Raw genomic sequence first — 26634 nt, forward strand, 5'->3', positions numbered from 1 at the left:
TTCTTGTAATTGATAAGCAATCAGGAGGAACCAAGCCATGTCTCCAACACTTTGCTTAGAGATCTCCTCAGCTAAATATCAAATTTTATTGCTCGCAAGTTCTACCTTTCATAAAACAATGGATTCGAACACAGTTCAGCCAAGTTCTTGGCTACTTCATAACAAAGAAGGCCCTCCCCCCCCCCAGCTTCCGATACATCATCCATGACCTTCACTGTCTACATTTCCACCGACATTCTGCTCAGGATTACTTTGGTATTCTCCAAGAAGATGTAGGCTTTCTCTGCAGCTCGCCTCTTTTCTTCCTGAGCCCTCAGCAGAATCGCCCGTGATGGTCCATTCACAGCAACGTAGGCTTTATCTAACACGCACCTTCGAACTCTCCCAGCCCTACCAATTACACAGTTCCAAATTCACTTCCACATTTCTAGGTATTTGTTATAGCAACATCCTACTTCTTGGTACCAATTCCTGCCTTGATCTGTTTGGGATGCTATAATAGGATGCCATCGTCTGGGTGGCTTCTGACAACAGAAATGCATTTCTCATCATTCTGGAGGCTAGGAAGTCCAAGCTCAAGGCTCTAGAGGATTTAGTTTCTGGTGGGAGCCTGCTTCCTCATTCACAGACAACCATCTTCTTGCTGTATCCACACGAGGCAGAAGAGGCAAAAGAGCTCTTTGGGGTCTATGTATATCAGCGTCTCCCAGTTCACCAGCACCCAACTTGAGCACCCAAAAACGTGCTAGAAGCTCTTCTTACGCATATCGTCAGTGGCTTTTCACTGCACTGGAATCAATGCCCAAGTTTTCAGCGGGGCTGATGCGGCACAACATGAGGACGTGAGCTGCTCCCGTCTGCCTCCTGATTCCATCTCCAGCCGCTTGCGTTTTCTCTGTTCTCTGGCCTGGCCGGCTTCCTTTCAATGCCTCAGACACACAGGCTTGTGCCTGCCTCTGGGCCTTTGCACATCCTCTTGGTCTGTCCAGAACCCACTTCTTTCAACTCTTTCAGGCCTCAGATCAAAGGTCACTCCCTCTGTGAAGTCTTCCATGGATACCACTGCTGGAGCTGTTCACCCCTACATGGCTCTCCTTCACACCACCCTGCCCCACTGTGTTTATCGTACTTACCAGAAATGATCTCGGCAGTCTCTTGCACCCTCCCTACCGTCAGCTCCACCCCAGCGGGAGCCTCCCTTATCACACGCAACGGAATACCCAGCACCCATAGCGGCGTCTGGCTTAACCGTAGGGGTCCTCGAATACTTCTTAAACACAGGAAGCCTCTCGTACCATGCTTGTCACAACTCCAGGAGACAGACACTGCCGTGTCCTCTACAGGAGAGATTCCCCTGCCACCCGAGAGAGGCTGACACAGGCTGTGAAGTCGAGGAGTCCATGCTCGGTTTCCTGGGCTCCAGTGCTCCCTCTCCGAAGGTCTTAGTCTCCTAAGACTTACAGCAAACACACGTGCAGCTCTTCCCACACTCCAAGCCCCAGCCTAGGTGCTTACACACATGAACCCAGGTAATTCCAACAAGCACCCGGGGAGGTACTGTGATATCCCCATCTTCAGAGAAGGTGAAGCCTATCTGCCCACGTTGCCAACCTTGTAAATGGCAGGGCTGGGAGGTCGACCCTGACTGGCAGTCTAGGGTTCTGGGGTTTATGTGGTGCTGGCTCTCTCCACGACGACTATGACAGCCATTGCACAGCATTCCCCCGACGAAGCGAGTTCTGTGTTAACCGTTTGTATAACTTTTCATATGTGATTCTCCTAAGAGGTCCAATGGCCTCCCTGCCACGAATTTATCATCCCAAGCTTGTTCCTGCCTCGGGGTTCTGCACCTCGTCCCTCGGTTACCTGACCACCTCCCACCACACGCCCTTCAGCTTCAGGGCAAAGGGCACGTGAACAGATACGCCTTCCCCGACCACCCGATATAAACGGTGCTTCCCCCCCCCCCCCACCCCACCAACCCGTCTGCCTGGGCTGCACTCCACAGTGCTCTGAGTAATTTTCTCCTGTAGCGCTAAAACACCCTCCGACATCTCATGCTGTGCTTCATCAAATATAAAACTCCATCAACGTTGAAGACCCACCATGACGTGTCTCTAAAAAGAATAAAAATCGGCAATCGTAACAACATGATACCACTGACTGTAGGTCAGAGATGTTCAAATGTGAAAAACTGCATCTCCGGATCTGTGAAATACCAATATATTTATTTATTTGGTTACTGTTCATCTCCCCTTACTAGAGTGGAAGCCCTGTGAAGGCAGGGACTCACTATTTCCTGCCCTATCCAGAGAGCACGTGGTTGGGTCCTCAATAACGATGTGGTGAAATGATCTGAACCGAACCATCCGCTGTACTGCTGACATCTCCACTGTACCGATGAGAATAACGGTGACACAGAGAAGTCAAGCGACTGGCCCAAGATCACACAGTCAGGAAGCCCCCGAATCACCTTCGGACAGTTCGGTACACATTGACCGCGGAGCCACAATCTTTATAGGGTCCCACCGAGCAGTTTTAAGGCTGCTTCAATTTCTTGGTAGTTTAGTGTAGTTTGGATACGGTGGGCTGTAAAACGAGATCGCTTTCAGAGCCTGCTCTCCACTAAAAAGTAACTACAAGCACATGGTCTATGGGATGACTGTTCAAAACCACCGGTCTCATGGGCCACCCAAGCTACACGCTTAAATAAGGCAGCATGGACTCAAATACAGTCTCTGAGACCAAATGTGTCCAATTCATCTGACAGCAAAACATTAGGGAATCCTGAACATTAGGGAATCAGCTGCTGGCTGAACTGAGCGTTGCCTCTAGTTCACAATCAAGATCCCAGTTAGAGCAGGATACGCTGGGGCTGAAGCAGGTGAGGGGCTCTTATCCTTCATTTTAATTCTTTGTAATTAATTTCTATAATGCCCCAAGGTAAGAGCTTTTCATTAGTGCGCTCTCTTCATTTGGGTTTCCTACAGACTAGGACATCTCTCTGCTCCTCTGAAGCATAAAGAGGAACTGTTTACAAAGAGCTCTCTGATTCCTCACCCTGGACCGTTACAAACAGCCACAGCTGAGCAGTCATTTGTTGTTATCTTTTTTTTTTTGAAACAAAGTATACTTTAATTAGTCACCTGCATGCTCATTGGTCTGTCTTTATTGGCTCATGGCTTTGACTTAATTGGTTTGCGCTCCGAATCCATCCACAAGTCCCACGTCAATAGAGGTATGTTCACAGAAGGGCTCCATCGTTTTATGGTGCCAACGCCAGATAAAACAGAGGTGGTTAAAGACCGTCAGCTGGTGTAACATAAAGCTCATTATTAAGGGCAAAACCTCGTGTCTACGCAATATGACAAACAGCTACGCTTAAAGTGGCCAGCAGGGGCCCAGGAAATGTGGACGTGGAACACTGCTGGGAGCAGCTGTCCACCTGAACTTCCTTGCTTTTGAACACTTGCATTTTGTGACTGTTCTTCTGCACCCAAGTGCCATAATCTGTAAAATGAAGAAAAATAAAACCAAGTGGACAAGAAAACCAAGTTCTCAATGGGAACCTGAGTTCCTGTTCCTGGCACATTCTGTTAGGTGGTTACCCTGCAAGGGGCACACAAAATGCAAGGAAGCTTCCAGAAGCTCTGTACCAAAGCAGTAATGCTTGGTGCTGGCAAAGTCTGGGGTGGCCACAAGGAGTGCTGAGTTTGGGGGATCCATCCTGCAGGTGCCACGCTCTTTACCACAGTTTCTGTCTCTATTGGGAGGCACGTACCCAGCGCGCTGGAAACAGTTGATCAACAGAAAGAAAGACCTTGAGCTTCCTGGTGGCATACCTGCACAAAAAGACTGTAAGACAATCTGGCCCCAGGTCACGCCAAGATACCAGCAACACTTAACCCTTTATGGAACACTTACTGGGTGCCACACCCTTACAAACACGTGCGCGCACGCACACACGTTAAATCTCATCGTCCTGCTTTCTTCCCAGCACTAACCACTGTCTGATGATCTTACGTATTTTGTTTTCTTACCGTGTGTCTCCCCAACTAGAATATACGCTCTTTGAGAATGAGCACCTTGTCTTTCTTATTCCTGGATGTATCCACGGCTGCTAGAGCATTAAGCGGGATGTAGCCATTCCCCAACCATGCACTCATGAATACCTGATAAAACCTAACAACAAATCTAGGAGAGGTGTGGTTACTCCCATTTTCCAGATGAGGCACCTGAGGCCAGGAGAGAAAGCCAACTTGCTCGCGCCCATAAAACAGTAACTGGTGGACCCAGAATATAAACCTGGGGCCTCCTGATTTCCAAAGTTGGACGCCTTGGGCTGTATTTCCTGACGCCACTTGACAGGGGCAAGGCTGCAGCTGGCCTCTCCAGGAGTGCCAATCTTTCCAACTCCCAGGTCAGTGCCTTCACTTCGGTGGCCTCCTTGTTTGTCATGGAAGTTGGCAAGGCACTATCAGCCCGGCTTTCTCCTTTAGAGAGCTGGTCTACCAGCTGACCTCTGGCTATCGGATCCAAATGTGCTCTGCTAGTTTTCTTGACTGCCTCTTACCACTCCTTACATTTCTCGGAGAACCCCTTCTTCCTCCCAGTCCCCTCTGCCTGAATCCACTCTTTTCTTAGTGGCCAGAAGATTCGGAGCAGGCAGACCTCTGAGGTAAGAAGGAAAGCTACGGTTCTCTCCCAGCGGCCCCAGCCTCATCTGGGTCTTTCCTCATCATTGGTCCTTATGCCTCACAGACGGACTCACTGAGAGCCCAGGGCAATCTACCACCCACGAAAAGCTTTTCCCAGGGTGATCTGTAAAAGTGTGAGTCCTTGCTTCCCCACGTGCCTCCTCTTTCCTCATTAACCTTTCAGAACTAGAATTATCAGGGAAACGGAGGGTGTCCACTAGGCTTCCCTTTTCACACCTCTCTTCAAGCTCGGATGAAGGGTTTGCATCCCTCCAGGAGCCCCGAGAAATTCTTGGGCACAGTTCAGAGAGATGGCAGGTGGTATCTGATCATGGGACCCCCCCCCCACCCTATCACGGAAACCCCCACCCTCTCCACCCCATGGGAGGGCTAAGCTGCTTATAAGCCAGGGTGGCAACAAATCTTTCAAGAGGCTGTTTGAAAATGCTTTATGGCACATAGGGTTACAAGGCTCTAGCTGAACAAATGGAAAAATTAGTCTACCTTAAAATATCCAAGGCAAGTAATTTCCTATCACCTTGTTTCTTAAATGTACTTAACATCTAGAATCTGGGCTTCCCAAAATACGGATAAGGGTCATCAGTTAAAATGGCAACTTGGAGATAAAAATCCTGTACTTTAACAGTTGCTCATAAAATGATGCCATCGGCCCTTCTGTTTGGAACGAGGGGGCGGGGGGAGGAGCCAGGAGCCCAACAACAGCAGTTATTGAGTGTTCTTGATTTTGACAGGCTTGAGCCAACCTCTGAGCAGGAATCTCACCCTGAGCCCACCATGGCTCAGCCTCAGACCCTCTGCTCTCTCCACAAGGGCTTCCCAAGGTCTCATACCTGGGGTTTGGTTTGCTTTTGCTTTTACTTGGGTGAAGCGGTTTGCTTTTCTCCAAATTTCTAAACTTTTCTCACCCCACAAATAGAGTTACTGATGACGACCAGGGCTTGTTTTCTCAGTCTGCATATTTTCTTGTATGCTTTTTCCTTTTCATCTCCCTTTTCCTCTTCCTTGAACGTTTTTGCTCTCCTTTTCATTCCCTTCATTTGTTTTATTCCTTCACTCGTTCATTTATTCCACTCCATGTCTTCAATAAAGATTTATTAAATAATGTTCACGTATCGGGAACTAAGAGCGCCAATTCTTAGCAATACTGCAGTATACCAGTCAGGAATTCAGCCTGCAAAGAGCTTACTCTTGGGGGTGAGGGTGCCACACAAGTGTAAGCAGAGGGGAAAGAGCAGAGCAGTGTGGGCCCCTAAGAGTTGAAGAAGGCTCCATTTGACCTAAGACTTAAACGATGAGCAGGAGTTTGCGAGCAGAGTAAAAGGGAAGAGAGTCCCAGACAGAGCAAACAGCAGTGCAAAGGCCCTGAGGCACAAGGCAGTATAGCTCAACCAAGGGGCTGAAATTAGTGCTGCTGAGCTGAAGCATGAGGTGACCAGTGGCGAGAGATGTGGCTGGAGAAATCAGTAGGGGCCAAATACAGGAGGGCCTAGCCCGCCATGGCAAGGAGGTTGGACTGGATTTGGAAGGCAATGGAAAGGTTGGAGCAGCTAGTGACATGATGAATTAGAAAAAAATAAATGAAGGGCTAACCATTCTACACCACACACCTAGGAACAGGGGCCTCTGAGTTTCCCAAGATGCCTGGTGTCATTATCGAATGAGTAATCCGGCTTTCGTGTTGACAACTGGGGGTGGGGGTGGGGGTGGGGGGAGGGTGGCTATGATTCACGGGGATCTGAAACAAATCAGCCCTATAACTTTAGATGCAAATGAGAATAAATGGAACCTCTGGGGCTCACTGAAGCTGGTGTTTTTTTTGAGGAGGAGAGGCTGGATACTGAGACAGGGGGTCTGCTGAACATTATGACATCTTTCCTGTACCTTTTAGCAGGCGAATTACTTCATAGGCCATGAATATGAGTCACTAGATTCCAAACCTTGAGCAAGAAAACAAAGTCTGATAAATGTGTCCATCTACTGGAATAAAGACCCAGGGCGCAAACAAATCACGAAGTTCAGACTGTGCCAATGCAAAAGGAGGCCCGGACCTGTGCTTAGTGGTGCACATGCACGCACATCCCCACGCTGAGTCCTGCACCTACTCACACATGCATGCATACACGGTCACGTTCACACGCACCTTCTTTTCCCTTGAAATACCAGTTGCAAACATCGATCCCTAAAATACCACGTGTCTAAAAGGTGACAGAATTAAAAGCGACCAAAACAAGAAGCAGTAGGTATATTTAGGAACGTTGGGGGGTGGGGGTAGCTAATGTAAGGGCGGGGGAAAGAAATAAAGTATGAAAAAAAGATCAATCAGGAAGGGCTATAAATCCAAAAATACCATCTTCAAAATGTTTTAGTATTCCGTGGATTTATTATGTCTCCAAAATTCCTGTAGTATTTTCATGGGTTTAAAGGAAACTGTTAAACACATCTCATTTTATTCTCTAGAAAACCTTGTCCTCCTGTTACCACTTGAGGAAGTGACTAAGAAGGTCTGGCCCTTAATTATGGACCAAACACCTAGGTTACAGAACTTAAATCCTTTTAGTGGTGAATAAAGCCATACCAGAGGCCTGATTAGCTTGTCCAGTGTTAATTAGAACCCTTCTTTAGGCATTCTCTCCCACCCCCAATTTCATGACCCGGAATAGTAAAGCCTAATTTTTCAAATACATATGTTATATCCAAGAGGTTTCAAAAAACACTTAAAGGCAGGTTAAGTGGAGAAGACGCTACAGAGGAAGACTTCCCACTTGGCCCTCAGACTGAGCCTCTCAAGCCAGCAGGAGCATAAAACCCTCTCTGTTTTGTTATGAAGAAGTCTCTGGAAAACTCAAGACCCTTCGTGCATTTTTTTTTTTTTTTTTTTTTTACGAGCCAGCGTCTTTCAAAATGGCGCCTTCCAATAACCAACAGCTCCCAGAAACAGTGAATGCCACCACCATTTGTCAAGGAAATTTGGTAACATTTAAAAGGCATTTCCCAAGGAAGGACCTCCTCCCTGCCCTGCAGTTTTCTTGCGTGAAACTCCAGTGGCCACCTCTATCAGGAGAGCTGCTTCTGGCAAGGAGCTGAACATCAATCTATCGTGGCCAAACAGAAAATTATTTGGGGGGACAGAATTAAACTTTGATAGTTTCTCTTCCTTTCTCTCAATTGTACCTTTGTTCATAGCTTCAGCTGGGAGAGAGAGCGCACACATTCAGTTTGGAGTTTATGAGTTCATATTTTATAATTAACGTTGCCAACAGGGGAGTTTGATTAATACCACGCAGTGGATTTTGAGCAATGTTCCATACAAATTGCCAAATTTAGCAATAAAATAAATTGGTTATGTGAACATAATTAGTAGGATGACTACTTAAAATTCAAAACTGAATGTGAATAATTCCAAATCATCTGAGCCACAAATCCATTATTTGTATAGAAGGGGGAAAGTATAGCGTTTGGGGTTTTATTTTGCCCTCAACCGCAATGTTATTCACCACCAAGCTGAACATAATGAAACTTCTATAATGGGTTGTGGCAATATTTTAGAGCAACCCAGAAGCACGCACATACGCGTGCGTACACACACAAAGGCAACGTAATAAAGATAAGAAATGCTAAACTGTGAATTTTCATTGCAAATGTAAAAATCTATAACAAATTTTTCAGCAAATGCTGCATTACATTTTTCTGATGTGCTCTACATAAACCTCTAGTGCACAATTACACGGCAGAGCTTTTTCCCTTTAAATATTCACGGTACCTTATTGTCACCCTGGACTTCTGCAAGCCTTTGCTGAAGTTCTTTAATTTCTTCTCCCAGATGTGTATTTCGGTCCTGAGAATCTCTCAGTAGCTGTGCAAGATTAGCCTGGAAATATCAACATATTATGAAATACGTTCAGAAACACAGGAGTGGATAAAATGTGGGGCTCTGCGAGGCTCACTGAGGCTGGCGTCCAGGCCCAGCACAACCACACAAAGCCCATTAGAGTAAACGCATACACGAATGTAGCAAGTGTGCAAATCACGCCTCTACAGCTGCATGGAGGCAAACGACGTTGGCCGTGAACCTCGGTGCGGGGACGTGCTCGGTCTCCAGGAGAGCTTCACAGACAAGCAACGGGGGGAGTCTGCCACATTCGACTTCTTAGAAAACAATTTTAAGAGCTCTGCACTAAAAATCTTGCAATGGCCATCATAGAGGTCAGTTCTAAATGTTGAGCCAACGATACAGGAAAAGCTTTATTTCCTTGTTTAGGTAGTTTTCTTCCCCTTCAGAGAGAACTGGTTTAAAGAGCTTTTCTGTGCTACCTCAGGGTCTAGAATTTCAGTCACAAAATGAGGCAGCCAGAGAGGGGACGAGGGGTGAGCGACCACTGCCGGAATCGGGGCCCAGAGGCAATCCACCAGTCTCCTGGGCTGGTTTTCTCACCTCCTTATTCTCCTCTTCTAGTCCTGCAGTACCAGCATGAGAATGTCACTCCTTCCCTAGGATGTGTCTCCAGCTCAGACTCAAATCCCTCTGGCCCATGTGGATGGCTCTCCATTCACCAGCTTCCTGTCACACCATCACTGCCTGCTTTCCCGGAGCACGTGAGCACCTCTTACCGGGCCCACCCCCCTTTCACGGGTGGCCCGAACCTGGAGATGCCGTCGCGTGGCTGCTCGTCCTACAGCACGGTTTGTATTTTGCTGGTTGCAACTTGCTCTGATTCTCGCCTTGCTTATAGCTTCTTACCTAAGCTCAGCAAGGAGACCTCAGGCTATTTTGAACGAGAGATTTTGTTCTCCACTTCCTCAGCAGCCAGGGAGGGCTCGTGTTCCAGCAAATGTTTTAAGTACTCACGATGAGTAAATGAATAAAGTAAGGAGGGAAAGAAGCAAGCAATGAGAACATGACTCCTGGAAAGGAATCACTCAGCAATAGTCGTACAGGGGCTTCTAAAGATTATCTAGAAGATTCCTTTCATATTATAGCTGATGAACCCACATCCAGAGACATTAGGCGACTAGTACAACTGCAGTGGCCAAATCTCCAAAAAGCTCAGTGCTAATACTTTGGAGGGGCGTCTGGCTGGCTCAGTCAGTACATGCAACTTGATCTCAGGGTCGGGAGTTCAAGACCCACATTGGGTATGGAGCCTACTTAAAAAAGAAAGAAAGTGGGGTGGGGGGAGAGAGAAAAGGGAAAAGGGAAAAGGGAAAAGGAAAAAGGGAAGGAAGGAAGGAAGGAAGGAAGGAAGGAAGGAAGGAAGGAAAGAAAAGAGAAAGAAAGAAAGAAAGAAAGAAAGAAAGAAAGAAAGAAAGAAAGAGGAAGGAAGGAAGGAAGGAAGGAAGGAAGGAAGGAAGGTTGCTTTGAAAAAATGTTAATACTTTTGAGAATATTCAATTACAACAGATACTTTTATAAAAAGGGAATGAAGGTGAGAGAATAGGAAGAATAAACCCTGGCTTGGCTCACCCCTGACCCCACACTCTAGCTCATCTCCCATGTCCCATCTGTTGGGGTATCAGGTTGTCTCTACCCTCAGGGTCTCCCCCACTCCAATTCAGCTCCCGCCAAGTTTCCCTCCTCGCTGTTCCCCAAGCATATCAGGCACGCTCCCATCCCTGCACTGTTGCTCTGTACTCTCTGATGGGCATGCTCTCCCTCCAGAACACCTCTTGGTTCCTTCCATCTCTCACCTTCTTCAGGCCTTTGTTCAAAAGCCACCTGGACCACTCGATCTAACAGTGCAACCTGCCTGCCTCCACCCTGATCTTCCAAGCCCCTTCTCCTACACTAATTTTTTCATTCATAGCCCATGCTACCTTTTAACACACCATGTAATTTAGTTCATGGATTGTTGCTGACTACTTATTTCCTGCCTCTTTCTCCCTACAAAAATAGAAGTTCCCTGAAGGGCAGGGAACTTGGTCCTCTCGATGGATCTACCCCGAGCACCTAGTAGGTGCTCCATCAATATTTTCTTTTTTTTAAATTTTTTTTTTTTCAACGTTTTTATTTATTTTTGGGACAGAGAGAGACAGAGCATGAACGGGGGAGGGGCAAAGAGAGAGGGAGACACAGAATCGGAAACAGGCTCCGGGCTCCGAGCCATCAGCCCAGAGCCCGACGCGGGGCTCGAACTCACGGACCGCGAGATCGTGACCTGGCTGAAGTCGGACGCTTAACCGACTGCGCCACCCAGGCGCCCCTCCATCAATATTTTCTAAATGAGAGACAATATGCTGAGTCTGGCGTTTGCGGTCTCAGCCTAGCGGGGAATTTGGAGTAACAACAATACGTACCAACACTGAAGCCAGTGCTAAGCACAGAGTCCTACGTGAAAACTGGACTCATCCCCGCTGGCTGGATTTAACCAAGTCCGTGTGACTCAACAACACGACCTAATTTTCAACCGCATGTGTGCAAAGTTCGTATTTTATACTAACTGCATTCTGATTTTCCCAGCTCGCTGTTCTTACCAGGAAAATTAATTCCCATCTTACAGGTACAAAAGCAAAAAGACAAGAGATACTACGGCCAATTGACTATTCTGGGAAATTTGTGGAAACCGGATGGATTAAGCTGAATTGCACCTTCTGCCACTTACCGGGCTGGGTGGCCGTGTGGGAATTCTTCAACCTCTGGGGTTTCCCTGTCTGTAAATGCGACTAACCATACATGCTTCATGTGATCCCCAAGCTGAATAATGAACACAGGGCACCAACCGCAGTGCTTGGTAAAGTAGGTGCTGGTTAAAGGGTGGTTAGCTCCCCTTGACTGCGCCTGTCCAGTGGCTCCAACTCAACCGCTGGGCGGACAGTTGGGTAGACGTGGCCGAATGCGACCTTGGACACAACTGGCTCCTTTGCGATCCTGCCCCTTCACTGTTCCCTGTTCGTCCATTTACTTATACGGCAAGTATTTATTGAGCACCTAGCATGCATCACGCACTGTTTTGGACTCTGGGGATACAGCAGCGAGCAGGAGCGACAAAACCCCTTGCCCTTGCAAACGTACATTTGAATAGATGATGTTAAATTAATTATATTATCTTGCCATAAAATACATAATGACCCAGGGGTTGGATGATGAGTGCTATGGAGAAAAACGAGGTAGGCAGACGGAACAGACTGTGTCCGAGGAAAGGGCCACATTTAAATCAAGACTAAAAGAGCAAAAAGAGTAAGTGTGAGCCTTGTGGGTGGGAAGGGAAAAGTCTCAGATGGGGGGAATGGCACTGGCTTCCCTCTCTCCCTCTCCCGTTACATCAAAGATCTCCATTAAAAAAATTTTCTTTAATGTTTAGTTTTGAGAAAGAGTGAGAGCGACTGGGGGAGGGACAGAGGGAGAGAGGGACACACAGAATCCGAAGCAGGCTCCAGGCTCTGAGCTGTCAGCACGGAGCCCGACGCCGGGCTCGAACTCACCAACCGTGAGATCATGACCTGAGCTGAAGTTGCATGCTTAAATCGACTGAGCCACCCAGGTGCCCCAAAGATTTCCATTTTGCTGGGCAGTTCAAGGCCACAAGAGCAGGCTGACCCCAGGGACGGGCGGTGAAGTGATGATTCAGTGGTTGCTTTTCCTTTCCCCGCCCCTCCCCTCCGGCCGCAGCTCTCCTTCCTTAGCGAAGCTATCCCCGAGGGGGCCGCCCCCACTTCCCCTCCACGGAACCCCAGAACGTCTTCCAGACATTAGCTCAGCAAGCATGATCCCTCCGCTACAGGCAGGGGAGCCGCCCGAGGAGGGGCGGGGAAGTGGCGTCTCACACCCCCTCTGCAGGAGACGCAGCAAAATTCACCTTCCCGGGACCTGCCTCCTCTTAGGCGGCGGAAGAGGTTCTCGGAGAGAAATGCTTGTAAGAGGACGGGTGGGGGAGATCAGGACGCCAACTGTTATCACGACGAACAGGTTGTAATGTATGGAATGGTTGAATCACCACTGTACGCCCGAAACTAATGTCACAGTCCGTGTTAATTATAATGGCGTTAAAAGTTTTAAAAATTAAAATTAAAATAAAAGTGCCAGTGGAAACTTAATAAAAGGCTACCCCCACCCCTCCAAAATAAATAAATAAATAAATAAATAAATAAATAAATAAATAAATAAATAAATAAAACCCAAACAACAAAACAAACAAACAAAAAAAAACCCTTTCCTTTTTGGATCAACAGTGGCTTGAGAGCCCCCGGTAGTGGGCAGCCTGGTGTTCACTCGGAAGCCTGATGTAGCAGCTACACGGATACAAGTCCATCTGTCAGTGGCGAACCGCCTGCTCTCAGCCTCCAACCTGGCCCAGACCAGAACTTTTGTAAAGTACGATAATCGATTACTAGAAAAATGAACTTAAGAAGACGAAAGGATCAAACCCCAAGTGTTCGTTAGATTCAACGGACATAAAATCATGCTGGCAAATTGCCGTAAGAGTTTCTGAACACTTTCTCCACCTCTCTGCTTATCCCGCCCCCTGGCATGCTCCCTGGGCCTCACTTTGGAAAGCACTGAGCTTAATGAGCTCTCCCTAGCACAGGGCATGGACCCCCTACCCCCGTCAGAGGTTCCAGTGCCACATGAAGCAGAGGACAGGGCTGCTTTAGCAAATAGTGACTTGCAGAACCGGTGATGGAACAGTTATTTACTCTGTAGGCAGCCGAAAAGCAATCCACTAAAGCGAAGTCAGGCATTTCTATGGTAGCTGCAGAATTAGGAGCACACAGCCTACAAGCTAGGTTTTTAAGTTTTAATTTATTTTTTTTATTTTTGAGAGAGAGAGAGACAGAGAGAGAAAGCAGGGGAGAGGGGCAGAGGGAGAGGGGGAGGAAGGGAGAGAGACAGAGAGAGCGAGAGTGAAAGCAAGAAAGTCTCAAGCAATCTCTGTGCCCACCATGGAGCCTGACGCTGCTCAATCTCACAACCCTGGGATCGTGACCTGATCGGAAATCAAGAGAGTCGGAAGCTCAAGTGACTGAGCCTCCCAGGCGCCCCCAAGCTAGGTTCTAGTAAATCTCCCCCAGCTTTGAAACTGACCTCTCTGGGAGGGCCAGGTGGGGGGAGGCACCCTGCTTCAAAGCAGGGAGACTGTAATTTTACATTTCACAGGCTGAGTTTCCTGTCAACACATTTCTTTTTTCCTGTTCGGTCTGTTGCGTCCTTCCGCCTCTTCAACTCCAAAACAGTAACTTTGGGAACCAGAACATGACTGTTCTGATATGGTACCTAATCCCTTGCTGTATACCTTAAAGGGGGGGTGGGCGAAATAAAGAGAGAAAAGAAAAGAAAGTAGTACATTTCATCAAAGCACTCAAAATAGAGGAGAAAAGTTCACACAATTCTTTTGACCAAAAATAACACCCATGACTCACACACACTCACTATAACAATCCATCAAGCTAACACGTGGCTCCTGCTTATAATTTATCAGCTATGCAGAGCATTCTGTCTCTGTGTTATTGAGAAGGACTCTGTGACCATCAGTTTGCAACAGCAGCACTATAGAAAGGAAATGTCAGAGAAAGCGTGGCAGACAGGCTAACACTGGGAAGGAAAACCAAACTGAGAAATTATTTCCTCTAAGTCTCTGGGGCAGGAGGTAGCTTAAACAGCAAAACATAAAAAGGTTTAAAGAGAAGCCTCTTTTAAATATTCAGATCTAGCCAGGGCCGATGTGAAAGGGTGACATTTTAGCTCTGATAATAGGGGAATGAATACAGTGGAATGTATCATAGGACCCATATATCGCAATCACTCTTTCTGGCTGGAAGTTCAGTAAAATTGTGATGGGGAAGAGAGGAGAGGGAGATTTGATGAGGAAATAGCTGGAACATTCTGGCACACCTTCATCAACGAACAATTCAACCCCCGATTATAAGCGATGTCTGCAGAAGCGTGCTTCCAAAGCCAGTCCTTGGTGTGGGCACCATGGCGCTCATGGAAATTCTCTCTGCACAGAGGTGAGGGCCACAGATCCCGATAGTTATGTGAAGGCAAAGATCTGGAAGTTGAGAGAGCAGTGTGGATCTCACACCCCAACCTTTCTGCCTTTGGGGGCAGAAATTCTCACCGAGGCAGAGTCCCATGGGCAGGGGGCGTCATTTTTCCGGCTTTCTTCAAGTCCCACTGTATCCTAAGCTCTAGCTTAGCTTAGTGCCTCTGCCACTAGGTCTCAATTCCCCTCTACGTGCCATAAAATATGTCAGAAAAGTTTACATTCTAGATGCAATACGGTTGTTTTTTTTTTTTTTTAAACTTACCAGAAGTGATGGGAGGGAGATTTTTTTTAAAAAGTAAATGATATATAACTTGGCAATGACAATTACTGTTAAGGACTCTTGCTTTCAATGATCAAGTGATCGACACTCATGCACAAGGAAGGTTTTCAGGATACTAGTTGTAAGAAACAGCCCTGGATCTTTTATATGGGAGGGAAAAAAAAGGATCCACTACATACCCTTCTCCTTGACGTAAGAAAAGATGGATATGAAGGGGATCAGAATATGCCATTCCAAAATATTCCACTTGGCCATAAGGATATTTTGAGCTGAAGGCAATTGAGAGTCCATAGATAGAGACAGTTTCCTTCCGTCCTCCCCATGTCTGCCTAAATGCAGGGCATAAATTTCCCTTTGTGAAGTGTTCCATCTTCTTCCATACCAGGAAGAAGCAAGAGACTCATCACCAGAGAGCAGCCCCTGACACGGATGAGTCTGCATAAACAAACCTTACTAAAATAACCCTTAGCTTCCATTAGTTTCCTCGTACATTTCCTAGTCACTTTCCCACAGTTTATCATCCCTTGAAGCCCAGACGTCCTTTCTTTTATTAAAACGGTATATAAGCCCCGAGTCAACGACTTCTTTGAGTCTCACTTCATCTGCGAACTTTCCCATTCATGTAAAATATTCACAAAATTGTATACTTTTGTTCTTCTGTCTTTTGTCGATTAAATTTGCAGGCCCTTGTGTACTGAACCTAACAGGATAGAGGAAAAGCAACGCAAAATAAAAGAAAGCGATAAAAAGCTTAAGGTTAACCTTCTAACCTTGCACTAGCCCAGACGCTGGGGAGAGCAGAAAAAGGGGAGGAGCCACATGTTTCCAACGAAGTCCTTAAATGATTCAGATCAGCAACAAGGGGGCAGGGGCAACATTCCAGGAACAATCTCTCACACCATCCTCAATCTCGGTAATTCGTTAGCTATACGGTGTTGCAGTAACCTAGCCATGGAAAAGTTAGTCTCCATCATAGTGTAGAAATGATGTATACCAAAAACTCCGAAAACTTACTTCTCAGTTGACTGACATATCAAAACGACAATTTAAAAGCGGGAGGGAAAAAAAAAATAAGTAAAAGTCAGAGAAGTAAAACCTTGACCTATGCACTTCCCGGAGAACAGTAAGGAAAAGAGAGGGTGAGTGGGAAAGAGACAGAGACCAGACTTAGAACAGGCTGCTCGACAAGGTGTTAAAAAGTCCGAGGCTCTGGACTCCTTACACCCACACCTTTGATAGGGGAAAGTGCTAGGTTAAACAAGAATGTTAAAAAAAAAAAAAAGTTTGATGAAACATCAAGTATACTTGAGCGGTGTGATTGATAGCAAATTTAATGGCAATTTCTACTCTGCTGCTTTGGTCTATGGCGGCAACTGTGTTAATAGTAACAGACTGAAGCTCGCTTTGCTGAGCAAGGAACCCCCTATTCATAGCAACTGCCAAGATGATGACCTCTGCTACAGTGACAGTTTTCTTATCTACAAAAAAAAAAAACAAAAACAAAAAAAAAAAACAAACCACCCAGCCAAAGCTCACTCCATACATAGTTTTTTTTTGTTTTTTTTTAAATTTTTTTTTTTAACATTTATTTTATTTTTGAGACAGAGAGAGACACAGCATGAATGGGGGAGGGGCAGAGAGAGAGAGGGAGACACGGAATCGGAAGCAGGCTCCAGGCTCTGAGCCATCAGCCCAGAGCCCAACGCGGGGCTCGAACTCGCGGACCGTGAGATCGTGACCTGGCTGAAGTCGGACGCTTAACCGACTGAGCCACCCAGGCGCCCCCATACATAGTTTTTGGCTGTGCAAGGGGCCCTCAGCAGCCTACTCCGACCTCATCATCTCAAAGCACACACTTGCGAAGGAACCCATTTCCAGGCCCGCAGGCAAACAACACTCTTCAATAGATCTGGGAGGCTGCTGTTACGATGAACGTTCGCTTCATCTTGGCCATTAGGATTCTGCGCCTGCCCCTTAGTGTCCCCCGCCCCCCTTAGTAACTCTCAAGTTGTCTGGACTTGTCGAGCCTACATTTCCTCATCTATAAACTGGGGGATGGGGGTGGGGTGCTCTCACCTTCCTCCCAAACCCCTCGCAAGGATTCACAGAACCGATAGCAAGATGCACGGGTGCTCAGAACAGAGTGGCTGTCACGGAGATGTGGGAGGGCTCCCACAGGCTGGGCCTGCACTTCTTCCCAGTGTCCCTGGTGGGACAAGAAAGTCGTGCTATTCAAAGAGTCATGAAAAGAAACATCTCAAAGCACTCAAGATCTTTGAAGGAAGTTTTAGGTTCTGAGCGTCAAACCAGGGCACGTATACAAAGTTGCTCTGATTTGCAGTCACCGGGGAAGAAAAAAAGGTTGACCAAGAAGACTTTTCTACTGAAATAAAAGGCTCCCTCCCATCCCCCAAAGGGCCCCTGCATGCTCTGATTTCTCCAGGGTCAGCATTCTGGCACATGTCACCATCTAAAGAAGCCATCACTCTACAAGGGAAGAAAGCAGAGACTCCCGCTTAAGCCAGGAGGAATTATCTCCCGTGATGTGTCAGCTCAAAATCAAAACAGGGGAAAACAAAGATGCGTTTGATTGTTTACTCAAGGAGGAGTTTGAATGGGGAAAATGTGCTGCTGTGACCCCAAAGAGTCCCATCTTCTAAGAATATTAACCCAAGATAATTTAAATTCCCTTTGTCTCCTTTGGAGGAACTGCTTGCTTAACAGAAGAAAAAGATTTCAAAGGTTGTTTGAGATCTTCTGGTGATCTCTCAGTGCAGTGCAGAGAGGTACCCTGTGTGCGGATGTGCTGGGGGCACCAAGAACAAATTTTCATTTCGACATCCCAGGAGAAGCGATTAGGCCATCGCTGTTGTCACGATTTCTTCACAGCTTCTGGAATGGATGGCTCAACATTGGAAATTGAGTTGTTTTAAAAAGGAGTCTAAGTTCTAAGGCTTTCTTTAGCCTCGACAACTATATTTCTAGAACTACAAACACGAAAGTTCTGGTCTGTCCTCTGTGGAGGAGACGAAGCAGGAAAGTTATCTATGGCCACACACTGGTTGCCACAAGAAAGAACACTGGCTTCCCAGGTAGAAATTCCTAGCTGCTTCTGGTTCTCCACCACTTCTAAGGAGAGGGCTTTGATTAAAGCACCTGAATGTCTGGACTTCCAAAATGGGTTGGATTAAATGTTGACTATGCTTCCTCCCCACTCAGTCTAAGAGTCGAATCTAGAACAAAAAAACCTGAACGAGAGCACTGAACTACGAGTTAGCTGACGTGGATTTTAGTTCTGCTCTGTTGACTGGTTGTGTGACCTTGGACGAGTCACAGGAAACATGAAAAACATTCACCAAGCACTCACTAAGTATCAGGCAATGAGCATTACAAGCATTATCATACCAATGCCTCATAAGAGCTTTGTGAATATGCCTCGTTATTATGTTCACCTTGGAGAGGAGGAATTTGAGTCTCAGAAAGGCCAGGCAGCTCCCCTGTACTCCCCCAGGCTGCAAGTGGAAGGAAGGGTGAAATTCGAATCAGTACGACTGGACACCAGAACCCAGCCTCTTACCACCTACTGCTACCCAACGATGCGACCTTGAGACTTTGCGGAAGACCTAACTTGCCCGTGTGACTTCAGGAGAGAGTTGGGAGATCACGTGTGTACAAACGCGTGTGCCTCTACGGTCTCTGAAGAGCACAAAGCACTACAAAGGCTGGGGATGTGGTACTGGTTCCACCTACATTCAAGAAGAACCCTCAAATACGTTTATAGTCAGCTCAAGATGCGATAACAAAGTGCCACAGTCTGGGTGGCTTGCAAATAACAGAAATTTAGTTTTGTAGAGTTCCACAGGCTGACAAGCTGACGCTGGGGTGCCAGCACGGTCAGGTTCTGGTGAGGGCCCGCTTCGGTTGTGACTCCTTATTGTATCCTCGCAGCGCGGGGAGCAGAGCAGAGAGAGCGAGCTTTGTCATGACTCCCGTAAGGGCACTAATCCCGTTTGTGACGCCTCCACCTCCAGGACCTCATCTCATCCCAACTACCTTTCAGGGGCTCCAGCTTCTAATACCGTCACACTGGGGAGGAGCATTTCAATATATGAAAGGGCGGGGGGATACAAACATCCAGTCCGTAATAGAATGATCAAGCCATCTGTCCCTCTGAGTTGAGCAATCAACGGGGGAAGGGGGCAGTAAGTAGAGACCAGAGAGATTCTTCCTCCTAAATCAAGAAACAAGGCTGACGGGCAATGAGATGCTCAATGTGGCCTCTCCTCCTTTTCCAAGAGGTGGATCTCTTGACCTCCATGTCCCATCCATTAACCCGACAGCTCGTTCTTGTTCCAGTGCCTTCTGCTTATATAAGATGTACTTGCTTTGCAGGGAGAGGGGTAAATACGTCACCCACTGGTTTGCCTTTGGGATAAGCATGTAATGTGATATAGGAGGCATTAGGTCAGAGTGCATGCTTCTAACCCCTTCTTGCCAGAGGAAAAAGTTAAGGAAATCATTGTGCTTCTCCCTTCCAATCCTGTCACATGTATGCCAAAGCTGTTTGCTTCTGGCTAAATGGAAAGTTTCATTGTCACCAGTGACTAAGCATTTAATGGTGCATTTTCTTCCCCACAAGGAGCTAAGGAAGATGGCATCTTAACACCAACTCCCCAAAGACCAGTCACATGCTTTCATAAATAAAATAACCAAAAGTAAATAAAATTGACAAAATATATATTTTTTTTCAATGTTTATTTATTTTTGGGACAGAGAGAGACAGAGCATGAATGGGGGAGGGGGCAGAGAGAGAGGGAGACACAGAATCGGAAACAGGCTCCAGGCTCCGAGCCATCAGCCCAGAGCCTGACGCGGGGCTCGAACTCACGGACCGCGAGATCGTGACCTGGCTGAAGTCGGACGCTTAACCGACTGCGCCACCCAGGCGCCCCGACAAAATATATTTTGAATGGGTAAAATTCTTTATTTTTCCAAATAATGGAACTCTTCTCCATCACCCCCCCCCCCCCACCAATATTTATCAAGACGTTTCCTGGCAATACTAAGCCAGAATTCTCTCTCTTGCATCAGGTTCTACATTTCTCCCCATTGCCACCAGTGGCCATTGACATCCAATATATTTTAATTATTTTCTGTATTGTTTGTTCATAGCATCTGTACTAGAATTAGGGTGATGCTATTACTTATTGTCTAAACCAAGAGATTTTGGAGAGAGGAAAGGAGCACTAATAGAGATTATGCCATGAAAAACTGGAAACATTCCTGGAAAAACGAAGGTATGGTCACTCTAACTACAATGCAAGTTCTATAAGCTCAGGGAGTTGGCTCTGACTTTTTCACACCTGTGTCTCCACTGTCTAAATTAGCACAAGACACCCATGAGATGCTCAATAAATAGGTACTGAGTCACGGTGGCTCTGAGCACCTGCTCTGAGTAAACTGCAGGGGTTCAAACTCTGCTCCAACACCAGTTAATTACCAACCCCTCTGAGGCCCTACGAGCCAGGAACCTCCTCTGTGGCCCGAGCTACTTCAAGCTGTCAAAGGCAAACAAAAGGGTCCCGACAAGGGCAGTGGTAGACAGATTCGACACACTAATATACAATTGATTAAAAAAGAGGATAAGGTGGAGGAAAGGATGATAAATATTTATTGGTGCCCACCCAGTGCCAGGCACCGTGGTGAGGACTCTGCCTGCACTCTCTCATTTGTTCCTTACAGCCACACTGTATGGTGGGTACTATGTGGATTCCCATTTTATGGATGAGAAAGCTGAGAATTGGACACTGAAAGGAACCTTCCCGAGGCCACACAATTAGTTTCGTGGGTGTTACGGCCGGCTTCCTAGCAGCCCTTCTATCCTGGGTGATTAATCTAAGCCAATTAACATATGATATTCTCAGGGCAACTGGGCGGCTCAGTCCGTTCAGCGTCCGACTCTTGGTTTCAGCTCAGGTCCTGGTCTCACGGTTCGTGAACTCGAGCCCCGCATCGGGCTCTGTGCTGACAGTGTGGAGCCTGCTTGGGATTCTATTTCTCCCTCTCTCTCTGCCCCTCCCCTGCTCACATTCTCTGTCTCTCTCTCTCAAAAAATAAATTAAAAAAAAAAAATTAAACAAACTAACGAACCAAAAAAACCACACGAGACTCTCCTAGTGAATGTTAGTAGACCAGAAATGGTAGCATGTCCTACACTAGCCCAGTCAGACTGGAGAGAAGGACTTCTATTCCACGCCTGGGGTTTCTACCTCTCTTGCTTAGGGAAACCTGCCTGAGAAGAAAGCTGATACTCAGGTCAAGAGAAAGCTGATGTTAAAATCGGCACAGTGGTAGAGGGATCAGACAAAACACAGGAGCCCTGTTCGATTTGAATGTTAGGTAAATGATGAATAATGTTTGCTATACATTTGTCCCAAATACCGCATCGGTCATACTTTTATACTAAAAAAGTACCAACTGTCCATCTGAAATTCAAATTTCCCAGGTGTCCTGTACTTTAATTTGTATTTTTGTTCGCTAAGTGTGGCACAATGGAGAGAAGGTGTCCACGCGATGGAGAAGAAACGGCACGTGCTACCTCTGAGCTTCTGGTTATGCGAGGTCATCGATTTCTTCACTGTCTGAACACTTTGGAATTCTGTCACCTGTGCCCCAACGCATTCTATCCCATGCAGCAAGTCAGAGGTTCTAAGCCAGGCGGGAAGGACGCAGAGCCAGTCACACCATCACACAAATCCTAAAGGGACAGAAACTGAACGCCATATGCAAATCTAAAAAAGCCAGTGCTTAGGACCTGAACTGGTTTTTTTTCAGAGCCGTAAGAATGCAGCTTGACAGACTTACTGGAATTCATCAGATTCTCCTCAGTCAATGTAAATTTTGTATTATAAAGTCACGGAACGCGAATTCACTTAAACTGTAAAACCCCTTCATGAATACTAACAAACTCTTAAAATTTCAACAAAGATAACTGTTCGTAGACACCAAAAACACAAACACATCTAGCAATTCCAGACTGAGGATCCCAATTTTAAACCGTTCCTGACAAATCTCCTTGTAATTTTGTTTGGGGAAAAAAAGTCAATTAGCTCCATAGCAAAATTTGCCTTTAGATCAAACCTGGAGCATTGCAGAATAATCAAATTAAAGTAGGAAGAGAGTATAGGAATGAGCAGAACCGAATAACCAAATGGGTAACCATAGGACTGAGCTGGTGTTAAAGGGTAAATGCCCCGTATGTGTGCGTGTGCGTGTGTGTGTGTGTGTGTGTGCGCGCACCTTGGGCATACTATTTACTCAGCATCAAAAATCTCAGGGTGGGGGGTGCCTTGGTGGCTCAGTCGGTTGAGCGTCCGACTTCAGCTCAGGTCATGATCTCGCAGTCTGTGAGTTCAAGCCCTGAGTCGGGCTCTGTGCTGACAGCTTGGAGCCTGGAGCCTGCTTCGGATTCTGTGTGTCCCTCTCTCTCTGCCCCTCCCCCGCTCTTGCTCTGTCTCTCTCTGTCAAAAATAAATAAACATTAAAAAAAATTAAAAAAAAAATCTCAGGGAAATGGACCCAACACATTTATATGTGATGCCAGGTATATCACCAATGAACAAAACAGGACGTTTGGGAAACAACAACATATATATATATATATATGTATATGTATATATATATATATGGGTGTATACAACTGGATTAAAAGAAATGTGATTTACAATATTCCTGAACATAATGTTATGAAAATCCTTTTTTTTTTAATTTTTTTTAACGTTTACTTTTGAGAGAGAGACAGAGTGTGAGCGAGGGAGGGGCAGAGAGAGAGGGAGACAGAATCTGAAGCAGACTCCAGGCTCTGCACCATCAGCACAGAGCCCAACGCGGGGCTTGAACCTACAAACCGCGACATCCTGACCCAAGCCGAAGTCGGAGGCTTAACGGACTGAGCCACCCAGGCGCCCCTAATGTTATGAATATCTTAACTGTCCCCAAATTAATCTATAAATTTAACAAAGCCCCAATCAAAATACCCATAGGTCTGTTTATTTGGGTGGGATCAGAGAAAATGTAAGTTTTATCTGGAAAAAGTAACAAATAAGAAAGTTGTGAAAAGCAAAAGCAAAGGGAAGGAGATTAATCTAAGCAGATGTCTCAAGTATTATAAAGCCAAAACAGCTAGAACAGTGTGGTACAACCCCCGAACTACCCAGGAAGCTCAAGAGAACAGAACAGAAAGTTCATAAACAGATCCACAAATATCTAAGGATTTGTTCAGTGACAAAAGTAAGCACCTAAAATGTGTGGGGGGCGGGGGAATGGATTCATCAGTAAACAACATTGACTACCATTTAGGAGAAAAGAACATAAATGGCGTGGGAGTTTTGCTGGTAAGGAAGCTCTCTACACATTTTGGGATTCCCTGATCCCCCAGTCATTGTAAGGCGTCAGTGTGAATAATCCAAGAGTTACCAAGCTTCAGGAATAAGTCTTACCTGTTTCCTTTTTTCAGGGGGAAGTGATGGATCTCCATCCTACAAAGAAACAAATATTACATTTTACTTAAAAACAATATATGTGCTTGGATTCAAAAAACTAAACCAAACTATGAACTAAATTCAGACCCACCCACCTGCAATCAATAGTGTCCTGAGCCAAATTCAAATATAGTTTAAGGAAAAAGTATAAACTGAACCAGTTACTTTGGAAAAACCTCTAGGAAATCAGTTCCAGCGAAACATATATACTTTCTTTTTTTTTTTTATTATTATTTTTATTTTTCACAGAGAGAGAGAGAGAGAGAGAGAGAGAGAGAGAGAGAGAAAGAGCATAATCGGGGGACAGGCAGAGAGAGAGAGAGAGAGACAAAGAATACGAAGCAGGCTCTAGGCTCTGAGCTGTCAGCACAGAGCCCAACATGGGGCTCAAACTCATGACCTGTGAGATCACGACCTGAGCCGAAGTCAGACATTCAACCGACTAAGCCATCCAGCCATCCCTATACTTTCTAAAACTATGTGAAACAAACAAATAAACTGGATTTATCACAATTATTTTTGAACAGAGCCAAAAATAAGATAATATTTCATTTGGGTTGAGTTGAACTCGTCTTTTAAATAGTTAGATCCAAAGGAATAATAGTGGACCCACACATGCTTGAGTTTGCTCTACTGGCGGAACACTTTTAGCGGGTAGGGAAGAAGGGATATGCTCAAAATAAGCAAGAATTAACTGAGCTCTTCCAGTCCACAGACTTTCTGTCTTAAAAGGATCTGATTCCTCTTCCTCTTGTGCCACCTGGGAATAAAGAGAATTCAGGTTCAGGTGAATGTGTAAATGTTCAGTAAACTCCTCTGATGCTGCCCGTGTGTAAGTCGACAGTATTTTAACCTGCAGAATCTTTCTATTCTATTTCTGTTCCAGGACAATGATCCCAGTGCAGACAGCTAAACGTTAGCCATAGCGTTAGCACCCCAAAACAGAGACTGTATCTGTGAGAGAAAAAAGTAGGACGCAAAATAGGACTCTGCAGTTGGTGTCTTCCATTTCAGTGTGATCTGTATCCTTAAAAATCCTGCCCCATGAAGACCCAGAGAGAACCTAAATGCTCAGGATAAAGGAAAGGTTAAAGAAATTATGGGAAACTTACTCTGCAACTGTTTTTTAAAAATGAATTGAATCTGTACGTGTGGCCTAGAGAGATGTCCCAAATAAAGTACTGACTGAAAAGAGCAAATGTTGGAACAATATTCACACAACGCTGTTCAACAGCGCTCTGCAATTATGGAAATGTCCCAGATCTAACTGTCCAATACAGTGGCCACCATGGAAATCTATACCAACATAATCCAATATGGCAGCCATCAGCCGGCCACCTATGGTGACTGGCCCCATGAAGTGTGATGACTGAGCCTGATGAAGGGAGTTTTCAATTCTATTGGATTCTAATTAATGTGAAATGAGATTTAAATAATCACATGTTACTAGTGGCTTCTAGTGCAGATTTATAATATGCATCCTATTTTAAAAGCCCCATAAAAGGGTCCTGGCTGGCTCAGTCGGTAGAGCATGCAACTATTGATCTCCAGTTGGTGAGTTTAAGCCTTACCTTGGGTATAGAGATTACTGAAGAAAAAAAAAAAAAACAAAGATAAAAAGTACAATACAAATAAATTAATAAGTAAGCACATATAAACACATATAAACACATAGGTATATATGCCTATTTCACGGGTGCCAAAGCAGGTGGTCTGGAACCACATATACATCAGCTAGCGACTAGGGCTGGGCTGTGGAGGAAACGGGTGACAACTTTCACATCTTAATGTTTCCACTTTGGAACTATTTGAATGCAATCCTTTTTTTTTTTTTTTTTCCTTTTTTTAAAGAAATGGCATGTCAAAATCCCTGCTTTATTTATTTTTTTAAATTTTAATTCCAGTGTAACCCACTTTGTGTCATAAGGGGACAAGGATGTCACCGTGACGTAACACGTACGATCAACTCTCGGTATTTCTTCTTCAGGGATTGGTGGCGCTCTCGAAGCTGATTGGCCATGAGTTTGTACTGGTCCCTTTCTTGCTGGCATGTGTCCAGCTCCTTGGAGAGGATCAGCAGAGCTTCCTTTTTACTCTCCAGCTTTCTTTTACACACTAGGTACTGCAAAACAAACAAATCCAAGCCGTTGGTCAAAAATATCAATGGACCTCCGTTTGCCACACGCCGTATTTAATAGACCCCGTGGGGCTGGTTTCGTTTTGTCGCCTTTTTTATTTTTAGAGGTCATATACCCAGAGACATCAGTGAATGACATGTGCACGTAAAGATGGCTACGGTACATGATGTATTCCTCTCGTGACAGAACCAAAAAGCCTTATATGTTTGTGAACTTTGGCAAACTGGGATAAATAGATAAAATCATTTAACCGACGTATAACGCAAAAAGCAAAATATTTTTTTAAAAAATGACACAGATAGATAGTTGGAACCAAATTTTGTTTTAAAAGGATGTATATATCCAGATAAGATTATGTAAAATCGTATTAAAATGTAATGGAATGATATATACAGAAAGACTATTCAATACAAATTTTGAAAAAAAATGTTATTAACAACTCCTGGTAACAAAAGTATTTGCATGTGTTTTTAAAGATTTTATTCTTTATGCTTTTCTGTGTTCTCTAGAATAAGCCCTTATGACTATTCTATAATTAAAAAAATACAAAAATGGTTATTAAAAATAACTTAATTGAACTATATATCACTGCAATAGATTTCACTCGTCCATTCAGCCCAGCAGACATTTTCTCACCTGAGAACATTTGTTCACTAACTCCACCAAGATATGTACAACTTCCGTGGTTCCAATGCAGGCACCCACCCCCCGAGACCCACTCCCCAGAGACCCACTCTGTGAGCTAAGTATTTTAGCCACACTTTGAATTACCCCCAAACAGTTGAGTGTACCTAGCTGAAACTCTTCTTCAGAGATACAGGATATCTTTGTCCCTCCTTCTCCCCATCACCACGCCCCACCCCCCCCAACCCTGACCATGAACTACCCTCACCTGATAATCATCCACCACCTGGGCCACTGTGAGCCCGACTGGGACTCTTTTACTTTTATTGGATATATTGCACCGTCTGGCGTTATTCA

General features: G+C 45.5%; 1 protein-coding gene across 3 annotated transcripts in view; it reads right to left on the reverse strand.

The window, feature by feature from the left end:
- The window catches only part of CCDC149 (coiled-coil domain containing 149), a 96934-nt gene that overhangs the window by 36422 nt on the left and 33878 nt on the right, over window positions 1-26634 (reverse strand). For 2 of the 3 annotated variants that reach the window (XM_047091196.1, XM_047091195.1), the window contains exons 2-4: window positions 25476-25637; window positions 23474-23512; window positions 8479-8586 (exon numbers count right to left, since the gene is read on the reverse strand). In XM_047091196.1, coding sequence (XP_046947152.1) covers window positions 8479-8586; window positions 23474-23512; window positions 25476-25637 — 309 coding nt within the window. The remainder of the gene's footprint in view (window positions 1-8478; window positions 8587-23473; window positions 23513-25475; window positions 25638-26634) is intronic. The other variant, XM_047091197.1, reaches the window with a different exon arrangement.

The sequence above is a fragment of the Lynx rufus genome, unplaced genomic scaffold (genome assembly GCF_022079265.1).
Source record: "Lynx rufus isolate CCGP_SWC_20201006 ecotype Redwood Valley unplaced genomic scaffold, mLynRuf1.p SCAF_3, whole genome shotgun sequence".
NCBI lineage: Eukaryota > Metazoa > Chordata > Mammalia > Carnivora > Felidae > Lynx > Lynx rufus.